General features: G+C 34.8%; 1 protein-coding gene across 1 annotated transcript in view; it reads left to right on the top strand.

Moving 5' to 3' along the window:
• The window catches only part of TOGARAM1 (TOG array regulator of axonemal microtubules 1), a 77,885-nt gene that overhangs the window by 35,121 nt on the left and 19,162 nt on the right, over positions 1-23,602 (top strand). The window contains exons 8-14 of the mRNA XM_068545816.1: positions 565-717; positions 11,165-11,263; positions 13,317-13,489; positions 13,977-14,121; positions 17,603-17,756; positions 22,791-22,896; positions 23,198-23,433. Of these exons, the coding sequence (XP_068401917.1) occupies positions 565-717; positions 11,165-11,263; positions 13,317-13,489; positions 13,977-14,121; positions 17,603-17,756; positions 22,791-22,896; positions 23,198-23,433 (1,066 nt within the window). The remainder of the gene's footprint in view (positions 1-564; positions 718-11,164; positions 11,264-13,316; positions 13,490-13,976; positions 14,122-17,602; positions 17,757-22,790; positions 22,897-23,197; positions 23,434-23,602) is intronic.

Below are 23,602 nucleotides of genomic sequence, written 5' to 3'. Positions count from 1 at the left end.
GACCAGCTTCTGTCAGCAATTTAAGTGGCAATGCTATGATTTAAAGCCAGGAAGCATAATTTCAGATTCTGAGCTCCTTTCCTATACAGTTTATTGCCTCACAAGCCAGACCATGAGAGTGGGAGAAAAGAGAGAAATGGAGAATATAGGCCTCTCTCAGGAAGCAGTTTAAAAATTCTAGATTTAAAAAAATTCTGTTTTGCTGTAAAGTGTAAGATGTTGTTTAAACATTAAATGCCTGTCATGTTTTAAAAATATATGTATTTGATTATCTCTTTCAAACATTGAATTTTGTATTTCATTGTAATTTTAAAGCCTCTTTTATAAAATGTGATAGTATGCCTTATAATAAATGTTCTGATCTGCTAGTAAGGTAAAAAAGTATTATAAAAATTTAAAATAAGATAAAACTTTAAAAAATTACTGTAATGTTATAATTTTTAATATTATGTTATTGAACCTTTTTAAAAGGTTAGAAGCCAAGATAGATTTAGAGGTGAGATATGTACCTATGGTATTACATCATTCAAATGAATATTTTTATGTATTTTATTTATTTTATAGGGATTACAACATCCAATGTAAGCATAATTGGTCAACGTGTGAACTATGGGTTTGGATGTGGTGATTTTGAAGATGATAGGTCACATGACATTTCACCTAGTGTTTTAAAAATACAAAATAAGGAACACCCAAGACATTATAAGCATACAAAAGGTTAGTAAATTTCATAAGTTCATTTTTAAGATTCAGTGTCTCTCTGTAAGCATGCCAATAAAGAAAAATTAACTGAGGTTTCTCAGTTTTGAGATTTCTCTTCTTACCCTTCTGCTGCTGTGTTGTTGTTTGAATAATTTTGCCCAATAGGAGAACACATAGGTTCACATATTAATTTATGGTTTTGTCTGAGGAGCCAGTGCAGGGAAGCTATTACCCAAGAGGTTAAAACTAGGGTTTCCCTGCTGACCTTTACCCCCAGGATACACACACACATACACACACATACAGACACACACACTCATTTTTTACAAGACATTTTACCATTAAAATGCGATGGAGAAATCATGTGAACAAAAGACTCCCAGATGCCTACTTAGGTTGTAACTGTGGAGTAAAACTGTGGAAACAGGAATATAATTTCCCTGTGGTAGAACCTGGGAAGCCTCTTTGTTATCACTAACCATTGTTAATAATTTACATTCCTTTTTTTTTTTTTTTTTTAACTTAGTTGCAAGCAGCACTTCTGTGACTGCTCTGTTTTTTTCAGAGATCCTATTAGAGCTGCATTTAAAATTTTTTCCTCAGGGTAAAGAGGAAGTGGTTTTGTTATGTTGTTGTTGTTATTTTTTACTATTGGGGTATAGTTGCTTAACAATGTTGTGTTAGTTTCTGCTGTACAATGAAGTGAATCAGCTGTATGTATACATATATCCCCTTCCTCTTGGACCTCCCTCCCACCCATCTAGGTCGCCACAGAGCGCCAAGCTGAGCTCCCTGTGCTATACAGCAGGTTCCCACTAGCTATCTGTTTTACACATGGTAGTGTATATATGTCAATCCCAATCTCCCAATTCATCCCACCACCCCTTCCTCCCTCCCCCGTGTCCACACATCCATTCTGTACATCTGCGTGTCTATTCCTGCCCTGCAAATAGGTTAATCTGTACCATTTTTCTAGATTCCACATATATGCATTAATATACGGTATTTGTTTTTCTCTTTCTGACTTACTTCACTCTGTATGACAGACTCTAGGTCCATCCACCTCACTACAGATAACTCAATTTTGTTCCTTTTTTATGGCTGAGTATATTCCATTGTATATATATATATATATATATATATATATACCGCATCTTCTTTATCCATTAATCTGTCAATGGACATTTAGGTTGCTTCCATGTCCTGGCTATTGTAAATAATGCTGCAGTGAACATTGGGGTGCATGTATCTTTTCGAGTTATAGTTTTCTCCGGATATATGCCCAGGAGTGGGATTGCTGGATCATATGGTAGCTCTATTTTTAGTTTTTAAAGGAACCTCCATAGTGTTCTCCATAGTGGCTGTATCAATTTACATTCCCACCAACAGTGCAAGGGGTTCCCTTTTCTCCACACCCTCTCCAGCATTTATTGTTTTTTTGATATTGAGCTGCATGAACTGTTTGTATATTTTTGGAGATTAATCCATTGTCAGCTGCTTCATTTGCAAATATTTTCTCCCATTCTGAGGGTTGTCTTTTCGTCTCGTTTATGGTTTTCTTTGCTGTGCAAAAGCTTTTAAGTTTCATTAGGTCCCATTTGTTTATTTTTGTTTTTATTTTTGTTATTCTAGGAGGTGGGTCAAAAGACAAAGAGGGAGTGATTTTGAAGGGTATAAATATTTCACTAGAGTAAATAGAAGTCACCTGTATTTAAGCGTTGTAGCCTACCAGTAAATGTAAGGAGCTGTCATTTTTTTGTGTGTAGCAATCTTGGTTATCATAAGGTCAACTTCTCTTGTTTCTGGTCACCTTAAGTCATACATGTGCAGGTAATCAGGCATTTTAGACATGTATATTTTTTGTGGAGCTAATACAAATTCAGTAAGAGGGAACTTGATTAGAAACCTCTTGTGTGTTTTTGTTGTTTTTTTTTGGTTTTTTTGGTAAATTTCTTAAAATTTAATCCTTAATATAATTCATAGTATCTGTTCTTTTTAGGAGAGATCATTTGTCCATTGTTTTTACAAAAGAGAATGACAGGGTTTTTTCATATTTACTTACATATTTTATTTCTTATATAAAAAAATCAAATGCAAAAATACTTTTCTTCCTAAAGGTAATATAATTTAATTGTTTTTAAATAATTGCTGAATATGATCATTTACTGCCAGTGGCTTTTTTTGTTTTGGACGACAGAATCATAAAAACATTTGTATCTTTGATCAATAGTTAATTCTACTCCAGAAAATTACTTCACACTCACACTTCCAACTCTAAACCAAACATATACTAGGTCTATCTGGCCAACAAGAATAAACATGTTCAAAACCAAACTTACCTTCCTTTCTGGACCTGCTCCTCCTCCTTTTTTATCTATTTTTATTAGCAGCATTACCATTTTCCCAGTTACGGAGACTTAAAACTTTAGAGTCATCTTTTCTACTTCTCCTTATCCTCCAAGTTCAGGCAGTGACCAATCCTACCAATTCTTTTCAGTTTAATTTGGGCTTTCATTACTTCTTCTCTGGATAATTACAGTAGCCTTGTGATAAGACATTTTGTCACTTATTTTCAGTTCTTTTTAATTAAGGCTACATACTCTGCCAGAATTATCTTTCTAAGGTACAGTCATCATCTCTTCCATACTCAAAACCTTGAGTGGTTTTCACAGAATAAATTTCCTACTCTGTAGCATAATTTTTAAGACCCTTAATAATCTTGCCTCAGCTTACCTTTCTTGCGTTACCTCTTACTATACTTCTTTTCATGCCCAACGCTGTAGAATTCTTAATACTAGAAGTTTTCTTGGTTTGTATGTACAGTCTGCATTGATGCCCTTTCCTAATCTTAATGTGTCCAGGTCATGTCTGTTTTTTGAATACTGGCTAAAAGCCATTTCTTTAGGAAGCTTTCCCCATGTTTCTGGTCTGGAGTAGTATAAGCTAAAGTTAAGATACTGTCATCTTTATATCCCTATTATGTTTTGTATATAGTGGTGTTCATGCCACATGTTAAATGAATGGAGTGGTGATGAGCCAACCAAAACTAATAGTGTGGCCTTGGGCACGATCAGACAAAACTTGCATCCTCAAATAATCAGGTTAAAGTAAACATTGAGTGCAATGCTGAAAGGAATAAAAAAAGACTTCCAAAAGAAATATTGGCAATGAGTGGCAAATGTGAATGGATTCCTTTTACAAGAAACTTCAGACTTTTTTAGGATTAGCTCTCAGAACCACCTCTTCTTCCTTTCCTCTGCTGGTTGTCCCTTTGAACCTGCCCATTTTCTAGCATATTATCCTGGAGCCCCAATTAATGATTTGAGAAAGTGATTAAGATGGATGCTTGGAGTGTTAGCAAACTAGATTCCATGAATTAATATTTTCTCTTTCTCTGTTTGAATGAATGGGACAGAAGTAACAACAGAAAAAGATTATATAAGGATAGTTCATATGCAAAGAATCTTTAAGCATATTTTTTCTTTATATGTTAGAATTGAGATTTGAGCAATATTTCTTTCAGTAATTCTTTGCTTAGAAGAAACTGTAGGGTAAAAAGTAAAAGTAACATTAAAAATGATGTCATGATCGCTGCTCATTAATTATTTCCAGTTCTCCTTTTGGCTAATCAGCAGGAATACACTTCTCTGATCCTTTGCAGTTAGATGATCACATGAGTTTCTTTAACCAATGAAACGTAATCAGAAGTGACATGTGGGTAGAAGGGCTTTAGAACAGGTTCATGATTCTCTTTTTCCATCTTCCTCCTGCTACTATGATTATGATGTTCTAGGTGATGAACCCTGGTCCTTGAGTAAGGATTATATGGAGCAGAACCTCCCCCCTGTTTCAAGAACGAATATTATATGATTGAAAAATAAAGCTTTGTTTTGTTAAGGTAAAAAAAAAAAAAACAACCAAAAAATGGTGTTATGTCAGCCTCTCTTATAAATGAAATTAAACTACTTAAATATGTTTTTTATGTGTTTTCTCATGAGATTTGTCTAATTATCAATCATCTCTTAATAGTTTATGTATAGATTTTATGTTTGTGAACTATTGTGGAGCAAATTGTTCCATTTACTGAGATTTTTTTCTCTTTGTCACCAAACACTTTTTGGGGCTACCTGATGTTTCTGTCAGTTGACCCTAAATTAATTATATTTTGCTTTCCATTTTTTCTGCCTTATAACATTCATCTAACATTTATTGAGCACCTACTATGTACCAAGCACTGTACTGACGGTCTCTGGAAAAGAATGATAATCAAAACTAGACATAGGTCCTATCCCCATAGAGCTTACAGTCTAGTAGGAGAGAGGATAATTAAATAAATAATCACAAACTGAGCTGGAAGTTAACCTAGGAAAGTACAGATTGCTGTAAAATTGACTTGATCTGTTCCTGAGGGTTAGAAGCTTTCCTTCAAAGTTATCCTTTTGTTGGTTGATTATCATGTGGTGATTATTTTCTTTTATATCTTTTCCACTCTTTTTTTTTTTTTTTTTGGCTGTGTCAGGTCTTCGTTGTTGCGCTTGGGCTTTCTCTAGTTTTGGCGAGTGGGGGCTACCCTTTGTTGCGGTGCATGGGCTTCTCATTGCAGTGGCTTCTCTTGTTGCAGAGCATGAGCTCTAGGCACGCGGGCTTCAGTAATTGTGGCACGTGGGCTCAGTAGCTGCGGCTCGCGGACTCTAGAGCGCAGGCTCCGTAGTTGTGGCACATGGGCTTAGTTGCTCTGTGGCATGTGGGATCTTCCTGGACCAGGGCTCAAACTCATGGCCCCTGCATTGGCAGGAGGATTCTTAACCACTGCACCACCAGGGAAGTCCCGTCTTTCCCACTCTTAACCTTGGCGTGTATAAACTCCTTAAGTGTTTCAAGGTTTCTTTTCTCTCTAGTGCCTGGTCTGAACTAGATTTCTTTTTTTAATTGAAATATAGTTGATTTACAATATTGTATTAGTTTTAGATATATAGCAAAGTGATTCAATTATATATATATATTTTTCAGATTATTTTCCATTATAGGTTATTACAAGATATTGAATATAGTTCCCTGTGCTATAAAGTAAATCCTTGTTGCTTATCTATTTTATGTATAGTAGTGTGTATATGTTAATCCCATACTCCTAGTTTATTCCTCCCTTCCCTCCCATTTCCATTTGGTAACCAGAAGTTTGTTTTCTATGTCTGTGAGTCTGTTTCTGTTTTGTATATGGATTCATTTATATTATTTTTTATATTCCACATATAGTGATAGCATATAATATTTGTCTTTCTCTTTCTGACTTACTTAGTATGATATTCTCTAGATCAATCCATGGTGCTGCAAATGGCAATATTTCATTCTTTTTTATGGCTGAGTAGTATTCCATTGTGTATGTGTATATATGTATGTATGTATACATATATTATATATATATAATATATACATATACATCACATCTTCTTAAACCAGTCATCTGTTGATGGGCACTTGTGTTTTTTCCATGTCTTGACTATTGTAAATAGTGCTGCAGTGAACACTGGGGTGCATGTATCTTTTCAAAGTAGTGTTTTCATTTTTTTCTGGATATATACCCAGGAGTGGAATTGCCGGATCATGTAATAGTGTTTTCCATCGTGGTTGCACCAATTTACAGTCCCACCAACAATGTACAAGGGTTCTCTTTTCTCCACCTCCTCTCCAGTATTTATTATTTGTAGACTTTTTGATGGTAGCCATTTTGACTGGTACCTCGTTGTGATTTTGATTTGCATTTCTCTAATGCTTAGCAATGTTGAGCATCTTTTCATGTGCCCATTGGCCATCTGTATGTCTTCTTTGGACACATGTCTGTTTAGGTCTTCTGCCCATTTTTTGAGTTTGTTTTTCTGATACTGAATTTTATGAGTTATTTGTATATTTTGGATATTAACCCTTGTTGGTCACATCAATTGCAAATATTTCCTCTGATTCCCTAGGTTGTCTTTTCATCTTGTTTATGGTTTCCTTTGCTATGCAAAAGCTTTTAAGTTTGATTAGGTCCCATTTGTTTATTTTTGCTTTTATTTCTTTTGCCTTGGGAGACTGATCTAAGAAAACGTTAGTACAATTTATGTTTGAGAATGTTTTGCCTGTGTCCTGTTCTAGAAGTTTTATGGTGTCATATGTTACATTTAGGTCTTTGTGGGTTTATTTTTGAATATGGTGTGAGGTAGTGTTCTAATTTCATTAATTTACCTGTAGCTGTCCAGTTTTCCAACACCACTTGCTGAAGAGACTGAGAACTTCTCAAACATAGAGAAGGAAACAGATATCCAGGTACAGGAAACACAGAGGGTCCCAAACAAGATGAATCCAAACACCCACACCAAGACATATCATAATTAACATGGAAAAAGTTAAGGAGAGGATTCTTAAGACAGCAAGAGAAAAACAAAGAGTCAAAGAGTCAGTTACAAGGGAACCCCCATAAGGCTATCAGCTGATTTCTCTGCAGAAACTTTGCAGTCCACAAGGGAGTGGCATGATATATTCAAAGTTCTGAAAGGGAAAAACCTGCAACCTAGGATACTCTACCCAGCAAGTTTATCACACAATCAAAAACATACATAGATTCACAAAAACCAAAAAGAAAGGAGCTCCAACATAATACACAATCATCAAACCACAAAAGGAAAAACAAAAAGAAGAAATGAACAAAGAAGAACTACAGAATCAACTGGGAAACAAGGTTTAAAATGGCAATAAGTACATACCTATTAATAATCACTTTAAATATCAATGGACTAAATACTCCGATCAAAAGACACTGAATGGCAGATTGGATAAAAAAACAAGAACCTGCAATGTGCTGCCTACAAGAGACTCACCTTAGGGCAAAGGACACACACAGATTGAAAGTGAGGGGATGGAAAAAGATATTTTATGCAAATGGAAATAACAAGAAAGTGGGAGTAGCAATACTCATATCAGACAAAATAGACTTTTTTTTTCTTTTTTTAATAAATCTTTGTTGGAGTATAATTGCTTCACAATACTGTGTTAGTTTCTGCTGCACAGCAAAGTGAATCAGCCATATGCATACATATGTCCCCATATCCCCTCCATCATGAGCCTCCCTCCCATCCTCCCTATCCCACCCCTCTAGGTCATCGCATAGCACCGAGCCGATCTCCCTGTGCTATGCTGCTGCTTCCCACCAGCCAACTATTTCACATTCAGTAGCGTATGTATGTCGATGCTGTTCTCACTTCACCCCAGGTTTGCCCTCCCACCCCATGTCCTCAAGTCCATTTTCTAAAGACAAAATAGACTTTAAAACAAAGTTCATAAAGAAAGACAAAGAAGGACATTATATCATGATAAAAGGATCAATACAAGAAGAGGATATTATTCTCTTTAACATATATGCACTCAGTATGGGAGCACCTAAATACACTTTATGAAACAAATACTAACAGACATGAAGAGAGAAACTGACAGGAATACAATAATACTAGGAGACTTTAACACCCCACTGACATCAATGGACAGATCTTCCAGACAGAAAGTCAATAAGGGAACAGAGATCCTAAGTGATGCAATAGACCAGTTGGACTTAATTGATATCTATAGGACACTACATTGAAAAAACCCAGAATACACATTCTTTTCAAGTGCCCATGGAACATTCTCTGCAATAGAAGACATACTAGGTCACCAAACAAGCCTCAACAAATTTAGGAGGATAGAAATTATTTCAAGCATCTTTTCTAACCACAATGGTATGAAACTGTAGAAATCAGCCACAGAAAGAAAAATAAGAAAAAAACCCATCACATGGATACTAAGCAACATGGTACTAAAAAACCAGTGGGTAAACGATGAAACCAAGGAGAAAATCAGAAAATACCTCAAGACAAGTGACAATGAAAATACAACTTTACAAAATCTATGGGATGCAGCAAAAGCATTTCTAAGAGGGAAGTTTATAGCGAAACAGACATTCCTCAAGAAACAAGAAAAATCTCAAATAAACAACCTAACCTACCACCTAAAAGAACTAGAAGAAGAAGGACAAACAAAACCCAAAGTCAGCAGAAGGAAGGAAATAAATAAATATCAGAGAGGAAATAAATAGAGATCAAAAAAAAAATAAAAAGAAGATCAATAAAACCAAGAGCTGGTTTGTTTGTTTGTTTTTAAGATAAACAAAATTGACAAACCTCTAGCCAGGCTCACCAAGAAGAAAAGAGAGAGGACCCCGAAAAAACATAAGAAAGTAAAGAGAAATAACAACTGATACCACAGAAATACAAAAAGTCATGAGAGAATACTGTGAAGAGTTATATGCCAACAAATTGGACAAATTTTTAGAAATATACAGCCTGCCAAAATTTAGTCAAGAAGAAACATATTTTGAACAGACTGTTCACTAGGAGTGAAATAGAATCTGTATTTTAAAAAGCTCTCTGCAAGCAAAAATCTAGGACCAGACAGCTTCACTGGGAAATTCTACAGAACATACAAGACCTTACACATATCCTTCTCAAACTATTCCAAAGGATTGAAGAGGAGGGAACACTCCCAAATTCATTCTATGAAGCCACCGTCACCCTGATACCAAAACCAGACAGACATTAAGAAAAGAAAAAAGAAAGAAAATTACAGACCAATATGTTTCATAAACATAGATGTACAAATCCTCAACAAAATATTAGCAAATATTTTTTGATTTGGTCCAGTGGTTAAGAATCCACCTTCTAATGCAGGGGACGTGGGTTCAATCCCTGGTCGGGGAACTAAGTTCCCACATGCCGCAGGGCAGCTAAGCCCGTGCGCCGCAGCTACTGAGCCCACACAGTCTAGAGCCCATGTGCCACAACTAGAGAGCCTGCATGCCACAACTGCTGAGCCCGCGCACTCTGGAGTCCATGCGCCACAACTAGAGAGCCTTTGTGCCGCAGCTACTGAGCCCGCGCACTCTGGAGCCCGCGTGCCGCAACGAAAGATCCCACGTGCCGCAACGAAGATCCTGCGTGCCACAACTAAGACCCAACACAGCCAAATCAATCAATCAATCAAAAAAAACTTTCCAAAATATTAGCAAACTGAATCCAACAATACGTAAAAAGGATCATACATCACGATCAAGTTGGATTCATTTTAGGGTCACAAGGATGGTTCATCATAATAAATCAATCAATGTGATATATCAATACTACATCAACAGGAAGCCATATGATCATCTCAATAGATGCAGAAAAAGCATTTGATAAAATTCAACATCCATCCATGGTAAAAACTCTCACCCAAGTGGGTATAGAGGGAACATATCTCAAAAGCCATTTACAACAAACCCACAGCCAACATAATACTCAATGGTGAAAAGCTAAAAGCCTTCCCACTAAATTCAGGAACAAGACAAGGATACCTGCTCTCACCACTTCTATTGAACATAGTATTGGAAGCAATCAGACGAGAAAAAGAAACAAAAGGTATCCAAATCGGAAGGGAGGTGGTAAAACTGTCCCTATTGGCAGATGACATGATACTCTATATAGAGACCCCTAAAGACTCCACACAAAAATTATTAGAACTAATAGATGAATTCAGCACGGTAGCAGGATACAAGATTAATATACAGAAATCTGTTACATTTCTTTACACTAACAATGAAATATCAGAAAGAGAAGGTTAAAAAAAAATCCCATTTAAAATCACATCAAAAAAAAAAAATAATACCAGGACTTCCCTGGTGGTTCAGAGGTTAAGACTCCACACTCCCAATGCAGGGGGCATGAGTTCAATCCCTGGTCAGGGAACTAAGATCCCACATGCCTCATGGTGTGGCAAAATGAAGAAATGAAATGAGTGAAAGACCTATATTCCAAAGACTCTAAAACATTGATAAAGGAAATTGATGATGATTTTAAGAAATGGAAAGCTATCCCGTGCTCTTGGATTGGAAGAGTTAATGTTGTTTAAAAGTCCATACTACCCAAAGCAAACTATACAGAGTTAATGTGATCCCTATCAAAATATGCATGGCATTTTTCACAGAACTAGAACAATAATACTAAAATTTATATGGAACCACAAAACACCCAGAATTGCCAAAGCAATCCTGAGGAAAAAAGAACAAAGCTGGAGGCATATCCCTTCGAGACTTCAAACAATACTGCAAAGCTACAGTAATCAAAACAGCGTGGTATTTGCACAAAAAAAGACATATAGATCAATGGAACAGAATAGAGAGCTCAGAAGTAAACCCACACACCTACAGTCAATTAATCTATGACAAAGGAGGCAAGAATACACAATGGACAAACCAGGTATTCTAATTATAAATATTTATTGAGTTAATGAACATGCGTAAATATATAAATTGTGAATTCTTTGTATGAAGTTGGTTTTCAGTTTTAAAAGACCGTGTTACGATATCCTAAAATACTATATAAGAATGTATTTTTTAATGTGGGTATTTTTGTTTCTTTAGGATTTACAGGGTCATCATCAAATTTCCACCAAATTTCCAGTTTCGACTTTATGTCTACAAATACCTTATCAGAAGACTCAGTAGTAGTTGTTGGAAAAGGTATTTCAAAGTTTTTTAGCTTTTAATTGAATATGTTCTTCACATATAAGCAAAGCATATCAATAAAGAATAGAGAAGAGTGTGATTCAGGTGTTGACTAGAACTTTCTTTTTAAAAAATTGTTAAATTGAAAGAATTAAAAGTGAATACGTAACATGACATTTCTATCCTCTGATGAAACAATGGTAAATTCATGTCAGTAATTTTCAGAGATGTATTATGTGACAGGTGCAGTTTAGGTACTTCTAAGACACTTTTAGGATAGCTTAGACCATTTTACCACAGTTTAAATTCAAATAGTAGTCCTTATTGATCGACTTTGTCATCAATATAAATTAATATAATTGTATTGTCTCCCATGCAAAGACTAGACAAATCTTAATTAATATCATATATTTTAGGGGGGTTAGGAAACCTTTGAACAGCATATTTGCAAATATCCTTTAAAACTAGTGTTTTTTTTCCCCCAACTTTATTGAGGTATAATTGACAAATAAAATTGTAAGATATTTAAAGTGTACAGTGTGATGATTTGATATCCATATACATTGTGAAAGGATTTCCCCATCAAGTTCATTAACACAACCCAACTAGGTTCCTTTTTAATTTTTTAATTAAATTAAATTTTAACTTAATTTTTAAATTAAATTTAAATTAATTTAACTTAAAATTTAATTTAAAGCACTTTTTAATTTTTTTTAAATTAATTTATTTATTTTTAGCTGTGTTGGGTCTTCGTTTCTGTGTGAGGGCTTTCTCTAATTGCGGCAAGCAGGGGCCACTCTTCATCGCGGTGCGCGGGCCTCTCACTATCGCGGCCTCTCTTGTTGAGGAGCACAGACTCCAGACGCGCAGGCTCAGGAGTTGTGGCTCACGGGCCCAGTTGCTCCATGGCATGTGGGATCTTCCCAGACCAGGACTCAAACCCGTGTCCCCTGCATTGGCAGGCAGATTCTCAACCACTGCGCCACCAGGGAAGCCCTTAAAATTTAATTTAAATTAAATTTTAATTTAATTTTAGTTTAATTTTAATTTCAATTCTAGTTGAAAAACTAGAATATGATGATAGACATTGAGGGTGTACATCTTATTTTTGGTAAATAGAATGAAATGCTCAGAAAGCTTTCCTAACTTCTTTGCTTGATAGAGTCTTATTAAGTTAACTTAAGACCCTCCTCAGGGCTTCCCTGGTGGCACAGTGGTTAAGAATCCTCCTGCCAACGCAGGGGACACGGGTTCAAGCCCTGGTCCAGGAAGATCCCACATGCTGCGGAGCACCTAAGCCCATGCACCACAACTACTGAGCTTGTGCTCTAGAGCCCACGAGCCACAACTACTGAGCCCGTGTGCTACAACTACTGAAGCCTGCGCACCTGGAGCCCGTGCTTCGCAGCAAGAGAAGCCACCGCAATAAGAAGCCCACACACCACAACAAAGAGTAGCCCCTGCTCGCCGCAGCTAGAGAAAGCCCACATGCAGCAGCAAAGACCCAACACAGACAAAAATAAATAAATTAAATAAATTGTAAAAATATATATATAATTAAAAAAAAGACCTTCCTCAGATTGGCTCCAACCTACCATTGTAAACTTATTTTCTGTTTTTCCTCTGTTTGCCTTGTGCCCAACCAAACTTATTCACTCCACATACATGCTTTCTACTTGTTCAGCTCTGCTTATGAGCATCCCATCTCATAGGACGTCCTCCCCTCCTTCCTCACTTGTCTATCCAAATTCTTTGTGTCTTCCAATCCCAGCTCAAATCCTTGCTCTTTGAAACCATCTTAAACCCCCAGCTCACCCAACCTTTCTTTCTTGTGAACTCAGAACTTACAATACGGTGTTCTCATTTGATATTATCATGAAATGTCTTGTGGTACCTCTTATATTATCATCCTGTTAGAGTGTTTTTATATTTTGTGATTATTTAACATGGTTTTCTTATTAACTATATCGTATACTTCTTGAAGACAAGAGCCTTGTCTTAAAACTTTGCTGTCCAGAGTAACATCACATAAATACTTAATGACAGTTTGATGGTTGGTTGCTTTCAGGGGTATTTGGAAGTCCAGTCCCAGCACCAGCAACCTGCAGCCAATCAGTGATATCTTCTGTGGAAAATGGGGATACGTTTTCAGTTAAAAGTACTGAACCACCATCAGGGATTTATGGAAGAGCAGTCCAGCAGAGTATTCCATCACGTGTTGATGTTGAGAATGAAAAAGATGTAAGGTTATTTACTAATTATTAGGATAAATTCAATGATGCATCATTGTTTTGTGTATATCAGATTTGGGATAGTGAAAGTGTTTTGATTAAAATTTTTTAAATCTCAGTGTAATTGAAATTCCTGAACTTTAATCATTTAAATGATAGATTATTCTCCTTTCCCACCAAATATGTTGTCATTCTGGCGTGAAGTAGCTAGTGTACTTTATACTCTACATGTACTTTATATATATATATATGTATGTGTATGTATATATTCAACAATTTCCTAGGATATCCTCAGGGAGTAACAAACTAGTATCTTCAGGCACAAATTTAGTTGGAGATTAGCACTAGGTAATTCTATTCAGTTTTAGAATTACTGAAATAAGGACTAAGAAATGTATAGTTTATTTGGTATAGCTTACAGTTGTCTAAGATGAAGATAGTTATTTTAAATGTCAAACTCCCTGAATGATTTCAGATATTTCCACTTTTTCATGCAGATCAAAGTTTCTATTTCAAAATCTACTTATGACAAGATGAGACAAAAGAGAAAAGAGGAAAAAGAACTTTTTGACATTAAAGATTGTGAGAAGAATCCTTGGGAACGAATGAAACATACAGGAACTGAGAAAATGGCATCTGAAAGTAAGTGGAATTTAACATTTTCTGTGGTTTTATTTAACTCGTAGTATTCTAAAACTAATGTACTATAGTTTAACTGAGGTTGATATATGGCTAATAGTGGAATATGTTGAACTGTAACACTGAAATTTGAAAGACCTGGTAACTTCTAACTATTGTAATAAATATTGTTTCTTATAAAAAGGAAGCTGATTGATTGTTTTTCTCCCTTCTAGACTTAAATATTTTGGGGGATGAGGTGGGAATATCAAAAAAATGAGAGTTCTCCTTTAGAAAACATTGCCTTCAGCCCTCCATTGAAAAAAAGAGGCCAGTTTAAAAAGGTCACCATCTTTAGTGTTTTCAGATTCAGGTAAGATATGTTTAAATATAGGGAGTGATGTCACAAATGCTTATTTAAGTTGAAGAGACCACATGTGGTTCAATGCATTTTGTGATGGAAAGAACACTAAACCAGTAGGAGTCAGTAGACAGACCTGGCTTCTTTAGTATTAGTTCTGCCTTTTAATTAGCTTTGTGACCTGAAAACAGGCCTCTATTTTCTGGCCATGTAAAATATCTAAACTATCTGAAAGGTCCAGATTATCTCAAAGATCTCGTCCTTGTTCCCTGCAAATATTCTTGTTTCACTGAGGGTAGTATTCCATTTTATAGCTAAGGTAACTGAGATTGTGAAGCTGGTTTATTAGATCATGATAAAAAAATCATTGCATTTATCATTTATTCAGCTAGTCATTGAGTACTTAATAGGTTCTATACCTGGTCAAGATTAAGCTCCATGTTTCCTGTGCTATTTTTAAAAATATTGAATAGGTCTTAGGTATAGTAGCAGCTAGGAAAATCAGAAATTGAAATGAAAAATTGTGTGAACTATAATAAACATTAAAAATTACTGCTTATTATTTTTGTTATTATTTTTTTTTCTAAGGAATAAACTGTATGAACTATAACGAACATTCTTAAATTGATGTTGGGTCTGAAGTCCAGGTGTGAACAAAAAACCGAAGAAGTATAGAAAACGTAAATTTATCAATGTGATCTTAGACAACATACTTAACCTCTCCCAAAGATAAATATAAAAGAGAATTGAACTAGATGAATGTTTGCAGTTCTTCCTGGCTTGTATTTCTTTGAATAATGCAGGAAGTGTAGAAAACGTTTTAAAAATTCTGTATCCTCAAAGTTAGTAATTATTGAGAGTATGCCTGATGAGAGGTGTTGGCCTGTAAAATTACTGGTTAAACACGGCCCTGAGTACCAGTTAAATCTAGGCATTTGTGACATTTAAGCCTATTTTCAGCATTCTTAAATAGTTTCACTAATTATTACTGTCATAGAATCTAGGGGGAGAAAAACCCACAAAACTTCTTACCTAAGTCAGTAGTTAACAGTAGGAATAGAAGTACAAATAGTAGCAAATAATACAAAGAGTAGCAAATCATAAATTGTTTCATAATCATTCTTGCTAGAGACATCAACGAATTTTGTGATTTTTCTCGCCTATAATATGGGCTTTGCAGATTTTATTTCTAAGCAGTATAAGGAGAGTGCTTCCTCGAAATCATGTTTATATTTTGAACAGAAGAATATGCTTACAAGATAACTACAAAAAGTGAGAGTAACCTTTTAGAGACTTGCCACAACACTTTTATTGTATTTTATAAAAGTAGCAGGCTTCAGGAGGGGACATTTAAACAAAAAACCCTTAGTTTGGGCAGCACTGCTTTAGATTGATAACTCTGTACACCTCCTTTTCCAGAGTAGTATTTGTTTTGTTTTTTTTCACTTTTTTCAGGTAAAAACAGTAGAAATAGTGGTATAACCCCAAGGTTGATAACTTGGTGTTTATCTGCATCTCTTCCTAATGAATTATTCTCTCATGAGAATGGAGGTGGAGTAGATATAGAGAGGGAATCCTTAAAACTTTAGCAACAGTTTCTTCACCTGTAATGTAGCAATAATAGTAACCATCACATAGGGTTGTTGAATGAATCAAATGGGATAATGTAAGTGAAGCACTTAGCACAATAAAGGCAAGATGTCAATAAATGACGGTTAGTAGTGCTATTTTGTATTTGCTATTCTTTCTGGATTGTAAAATTCCAAAGTTGGGTTTTTTTGGGTTTTTTTTTTTTAATACATGTCAGTCTTACATATGAAACCTAATGAGGGTGCATCTGAATCATCAAAAAAATTTAATGATGTCTATTTATCATATTCATTAATTGTCATATAATTTTCTTCATATGTGATTTACTCTAACAAAAACTGGTACAAATTTATCACTACAGTAATCCAGAATACCATATTCATCTTTTTGCATGTCTCTTCTCATCAGGTATGTGATAAAGTTTGGAAAGCAGGGATTCTGTCTTAAACCTCTTTGTATAAAATCTAGGGTGATAGTAGACCTAGATGAAAATCCTGCCTTTGCCACTCATTAGCATTGAGACCTTGAATACATTTCTTAGCCTCTGTAAAACTCAGTTATTTTCTCGGTGGTGAATTAGAGATAATGAGAATATCCATCTCACCTTTGTTGAGAGAATTAAATGTAGTAAAGTTTGTAAAGCATTTATCACAACATCTAACACAAAGTATTTAATAAATTTTAACTAATATCATTAATATCTTGTTGCCTTTGGATTTTAATTGCATCTGAATATGTAATTAATATACAGCATCAAGTATAATTTCTTATATTTGTGTATCTCGTGTTTCATGTAGCTTTTCTTAAGAACAGCATGGTTGATAAATAACTTTTATTATAGTCGTTTTCTAGTACTTAATATTACCTTTTTAAAAATATCTCTTAACGTGAAAAAATAATCTTTACCCATTTACAAAAGCCATTACACATTATGTTTTATCTTTTTGGTCTATTCCGTTCTAACACCTTCACTGCATGTGTCTTACATTATGCAGTGCCCTCAAGGTATTACCCTGAGCACTCAAATGATTTGTTTCCCCAATATCTAGGGCAATGCCTTACATCTGGAAAATGGAAAGTAAATGTTTGATTATGGAAGAAACATCAACCATGTTACTACACATGGTCTTAGGATTTTTAGTATACCATTAATTCAATAACAATAGCAAAAATTGGTAATTTATATACAGTTGTCACAAAGCTTCATTTCTGTTATCGGTTGTATAGTAAAACAGGTATATATCCACATGTTTTTACAAAATGGGATCATATGCTTCTTACTGACTTTTAGCTCTTAAAGCTAGACTTTGTTATATGACTCATGACTGCAAAACCACTTATATACTTACAGTAAATGTAATTTAATAATTTTGTATATAAAAAGTATAGTTTTAAATAGCTTTGGTATCCAGGTATGACAATTTTGTTGGAGACTAAACTAATAGTTACTAGTTTCTATAAGAAATATTCATAGAGTCTATGGTCAGAATATTATTTGTACCCCTTTGTATCAGAGTTATTCAATGCTTTATTTAGTATGTTTCTTTGTTTTAGATGAAGCATCTCCTGGAGCCATTCCACAGTATAAAGAAAGGATGCCTTCTGTCACTCATAGTCCAGAAATAATGGATTCATCAGAACTACGGCCATTTTCCAAACCAGAAGTAGCACTGACAGAAGCTCTGAGGCTTTTAGCTGATGAGGATTGGTGAGTTCACCATCCTTAACTTAAAACGAAGCTGAGTTCCGAAAGTTTTCTGAAAATTTATTTTTAGAAACCTTGAAACATTTCCTATTAAAATAGTCTTAGGAATGATTATTTTAGTTCTTAGGCAGTCTGAGTTTTTTCCAGCTTATTAATGTAGCTGAACTCTAATAACAATGGTCCTAATAACACTGTATTACCAGTTATGTTATAACTTACATACCATAAGGACATAGTTAGCTTTATTATGGATTATGTAAATCTTTTGGTATTAAGTATAAATCTCATCATTTCTCCAAGTGTTTCTCTGTGAAATATATCCTATAAAAATCCTGAAAATACTTATCTGTTCCTACCACAGCTACAGCAGCCACCCAGCCAGCCCAGCCAATAACTCAAGGGAAAAAAAAAGACAGTGGCATTCCACTTGCTTCAGCTGAAACATCTCTTGGCTCCCCTTGTACCATATCCTCCCCTATTCCTTCAGTCTCTCTCTCCATCCGCACCCTGTACCTCATCATCAGTTTTGCTTCTTTTCTAGATTCATATTCATCAACATAAAAATGTGCCATAATATTTCCTGTTTTTAAAAATCCTTCCTAAACTGCACATCTTCTTCACATTTTCACATTTCTTTTCTCCCCCCTTTTTAGCAAAAGTCCTCAAAAAGGCTAATTCATTGTGTCTGCTTTTTCACCTCATGTTCTCTTCTCAACCTTCTTTAATTGGCTTTCAACCCTCCCCACCGTGACCGCCACTTCACTAAAACTGCAAAAGTGACCATTTGCTAAACACTGGTCACTTATTAGTCCTCATCATACTTAGCCTCTCAGCATCATTTGACACAGTTGACACTCCCTTCTTCATATACTTTTTTTCATTTCACCCTGGAAAAAATTGAGACTCTTGGTTCTTGTCCTGCTTCAGTACTTAATGGTTCCTGCTCTTCTGTTTGATTTCAAAATTGAGGAGTGCTCCAGAATTTAATCCACTGGCGTTCTCTATCTACATTCATTCCATAGATCCAGGCTGGCAATCTTTCCCTATAAAGAGCCAGATAGTAAAATATTTTAGGCTTTGCAGGCCACTTGTCTCTGTTGCAGCTACTCAACTTTGCTGTTATAGTGCAAAATCAGCCTTAGACAGTATGAAAACAAATGGGGACAGTTGTGTTTCAGTGAACTTTACTTATAACAATTTTACTTATAGAAGTAAACTCTGATGGGGCTAGATTTGGTCTGTGAGCCATAGTTTGCCAACCCCTTTCTTAAATGATCTCATTCAGTTCTATAGCTTTAAATTCTATCCGTACTCTGATTTCTCATAAATGCATATCTGAATCCCTGGTATCTTCTTGAGCTCTAGACTTGTAATCCAACTGCCTCCTTGACTTCCACTTGGATGCCAATAGACATCTTAAATTTAACATGGCCAAAATAGAACTCTTGAAATTCCACTTCCTGCCAAGATGGATTAACAGGCATTAGATTTGCCTTCACATCAGAAAGAACTAAAGAAATAATACAAAATATATGAAACAATGGTTTTCAGAATATTGTTAACCAGGTAGTGAAAGACAGTGATCCCTGAGAAACAAACAAGGTGAGCCCTTGCTAACTTCCTGCACAGCTTAGGGAGGGGAAAACCATGTAGATACAAGCAGAGATAGAGATGGAGCTGGGAGTTTGGGGAGGCCAAGATAGCTAGAGCTTGCAGGGCAGAATGCTAGAGGAGGATACAGTTCCTTAAAGAACTCTAAGAACCTTCAGAGGATTATTCTCAAATGTTTAGCTGAGTATTTGGTCAAGGCATGCTTGTGAAACCAGAACAAGGACCACTCATAGAAGTTACAAAGAACGTTCCCTGGGACGTATACAAGGCCAAGAATACTTTCTCTTCCCACCGGCAGAGTGGAAAACCTTATAATTCACATGGCATTGGGTAGAATACTCAGGAGAGTTTTGCTTCATCTATGGAATGAATAAGCCCTAGGCTAAAGACTAGTTTTGTTTCTCCAAACAAAGCATAAAAGCAAGGCCTGAAAGGATCAGACTTTCCAAGTAACTTAACTATATCTCATAATGAAGCCCCAAAATATTTATAGGAATACAAAAATATCTAAGATAAAAATTCACAATGCCTGGTATCCAATAAAAAATTACCAGGCATGCAAAGAAGCAGGAAAATACAACCCATAATGAAAAGGAAAAAAAGCAAACGATTGAAACTAATCCAAAAATGATATAGATGATAGAATTAGTAGACAAAGACGTTATACGTTATAACTATAGTTAAAATTCTAATCCATGTGTTAAAGAAGCTAGAGGAAAGACATGAACAGAGGATCTGTGAGCTGTAGGACAGCTTGCAGAATCCCTTTTGTTATATAATGTAACATGATTGAGAGAAGTGATATCCCATCATATTCACCCTCAAGGGGAGAGTATTATTCAGGACATGTACACCTGGGACAGGAATCAAGGTGCCATCTTAGGATTCTATCACATCACGAATAAAGAGGGCCATTTTATATTGATAAGGGAGTTAATTCATCAAGAAGACATGGCAATCCTGAACCATATTCTATTATATAATATAATATAATATATATTATATTACCATATAATGGAGCTTCAAAATACATTAAGCAAAAACTGGTAGAACTGCAAAGAGAAATAAACAAATCCACAATTATAGTTGGAACTCAAACAATCCTCTCATTAATTGATAAAACTAGTAGAAAGAAAATTAGTAAGGATATAGAAGACTTTCAACTTGACCTGATTGACATTTATAGAACACTCCACCTAAAACAACAGAATTCACATTCTTTTCAAGTCTGCAAGGAACATTTACCAAGAAAGACCATATTCTGGAACATAAAACAAGTAATTTAAAAGGTTTCAGATTATACAAATTTTGTTCTCTGACCACAGTGGAATTAAATTAGAAGTTAGGAACACATACCTGTAAAATCTCTAAATATTTGGAAACTAAGGAACATACTTATAAATCACCAATGGCTGTAAGAAGAAATCATAAGGGAAATTAGAAAGTATTTTGAATTTAATGAAATTAAGAATGAAACATTATATCAGTGACCTCAGCTTTCATCTTAAACTGAAACAGAAGAACAAATGAAGCCCAAAATAAGCAAAAAAAAGAAAATAATAATATAATGGAAATCAATGAAATAGAAAACAAACAATAGAGGATATAAATGAAAGCAAAAGCGGGCTCTTGGAGAAGATAAATAAAATTGATAAACCTCTAGTCAGACTGATGAAGAAAAATGAGAAGAAACAGATTACTACATCAGGAATGAGAGAAGGAACGTCACTACTGATCATACAGCTATTAAACAAATAATAAAGGAATATGATAAACAGCTTTATGCCCATAAATTGGACAACTTAGTGAAATGCACAGATTCCTTGAAAGACAGAATCTACCAAAACTCACTCAAAAAGAAGTAGATAATCTATATAACCCAATATCTATTGAGGAAATTGAATTTGAGTTTCTTTCCCACAAAGAAACCTCCATGCTTGGATGGTTTCACTAGTGAATTATACCAAACATTTAGGAAAGAAATCAGTTCTATACAAACTTCTAGAACATTGAAGAGGCTGGTATACTTCCCATCTCATTCTTTGAAACCAGTATACCCTGATGTCAAAATCATACAGATGCATGTTTCACATGAACTTGAAAAGAATCTGCATTCTGAAGTTGTTTGTAGTGTTCTATAAAGGTTAAGAAGATCAAGTTGGTTGGTAGTGGTTGATAGTGTTAAGTTTTCTGTATCCTTACTGATTTCCTGTTTATTTGTTCCATCAGTTACTGGGCTTTTGCAATCTCCAACTATAGTTTAAGATCTGTATATTCCTCCTTAAATTAAGTTGATTTTTTGTCGGTTTCTTTTTAGCACTTAAATTTTGTTCTGTGGGTTTCTGGCTTGCATATTTCTGAGCTAAAGTCTTTTATCATTGTTATCTTTGTTCTCCTGCATGTAATTTGCCCTTTTTTCTATGGCTGCTTTTAAGAATATTCCCTTCAACATTCTTTTTAGTAATTTGATAATGAGGTTCCATTTTGTGTTTATTTTATGGTTATCCTTTTTAGGATTTGTTCTTGGATCTGAGAATTTATAGCTTTGATCAAAAACTTTCAGCCACTATTTCTTAATTTCTTTTTCTGCTTTCCTCTCTCTTAACTCCAATTTCTGTTATTTACTTTGTGTACAGAATCTGGTTGTTTATGCATCTGAACGGTAACTGTAACAGTTTTATGCTTAACCAAAAAATGAAATATTGAACCAGACAGCTATTAAATAGGTTTACTCTTGCCACCTTGGAATCTTAGGTCTTTTCTCCCTATTTTCCATAACTTATTCAGGGGATTTAGAAAAATAACCACCATCAATATTACCAACTAAGGAAACTCAGCTTACATTTTTCAAACATATAAGATGGAAACCATCAAGTTTAAAATGTTATATCCCAATCCCACTTGAATCTACCCTCTTGTTGTTAGTATTCACCTACCCTTCATCTGGCTCATTAGGTAAGATAATGAAAAAGAAATACAAGTTCCAGAAACATCTGTTGATGGTTTTCTGCACTTGGATTATATACTCACGAACAAAGTAATACGTAGTTACTTAATCTCCTTCCATTTTTGTTTTACTGATTCCCTCACATTTTATTTGCCATTCCTTTCCCTTCTGTTCTCTAAAAAGAATATGACATTCTTACTGGTGGAGAAATGTTCCTTTTTATTTACAAAGCATGAACTTAGTTTGACTGTCAATAGTGGTTTTGGCTCTTAAAAGGTGTTCTGAATCATGAAAGAGAACTATAGGAGTGAACAAAATTTTCCATATCTTTTTATTTGAGCTTCCTACATGATAAGGGAAAATACTCAGAGTCTCCTCGTTGGCAGTATTCCATACACACAAAAGAAGAAATCTGAGATCCTGTTCCAGTTGAGCCCCATTTAATGCATGATTTTGTTGTTTCTTTCTTTTTCCCATAGGGAGAAGAAAATTGAGGGACTGAACTTTATTAGATGCTTAGCTGCTTTTCATTCTGAAATATTGAACACAAAGTTGCATGAAACAAATTTTGCAGTAGTTCAAGAGGTAATCCTATTTTTCAGCTGAGTTAAGGATTGTTTGAATAACAAAGTATAAATACGCCACATTTATTTGACCTTAAAAAAGAAAAGCTGTACTAAATGAAATCAGTAGGCTTGTATGTAAAGTAACTCATGCCTTACTTTGCCACATTTGAAAAAATTTATAAAATGTTGATTTTTTTTAGGAAATAATATAATACATATTTAAAGCACATTACTTTGATAGTAAATTTGGTTTCAAAGTCATTATTACTGATTTTCTTTCAGAATTTCAGCAAAATGTACATTTTGGAAATTTTTTTTAGGTGAAAAATTTACGCTCTGGAGTTTCTCGTGCTGCTGTGGTTTGTTTAAGTGATCTTTTCACTTACCTGAAAAAGAGCATGGATCAAGAACTAGATAATACAGTAAAAGTTTTGTTGCATAAATCAGGAGAATCAAATACATTTATAAGAGAAGATGTTGACAAGGCATTGAGAGCTATGATCACTAATGTAACTCCTGCACGTGCGGTTGTTTCTCTTATCAACGGAGGACAAAGGTAATGTTCAAAATAATGTGGACATGTCCTTAAACTAAAAATACAGTTGCTTGTAATCTGGGGTATAGAAAAAAAAACAAGCAAATTTCAATGTTATTGCAGTCAAAAAACATGTATTAAATAATTCCTATGTGATAAAAATCATATTAGGTACTAAGCATACAGAGGA

This window comes from Eschrichtius robustus, chromosome 1 (genome assembly GCF_028021215.1).
Source record: "Eschrichtius robustus isolate mEscRob2 chromosome 1, mEscRob2.pri, whole genome shotgun sequence".
NCBI lineage: Eukaryota > Metazoa > Chordata > Mammalia > Artiodactyla > Eschrichtiidae > Eschrichtius > Eschrichtius robustus.
Note: the sequence above shows the minus strand (reverse complement) of the source record. Positions and strands in the feature narration are given on the sequence as shown.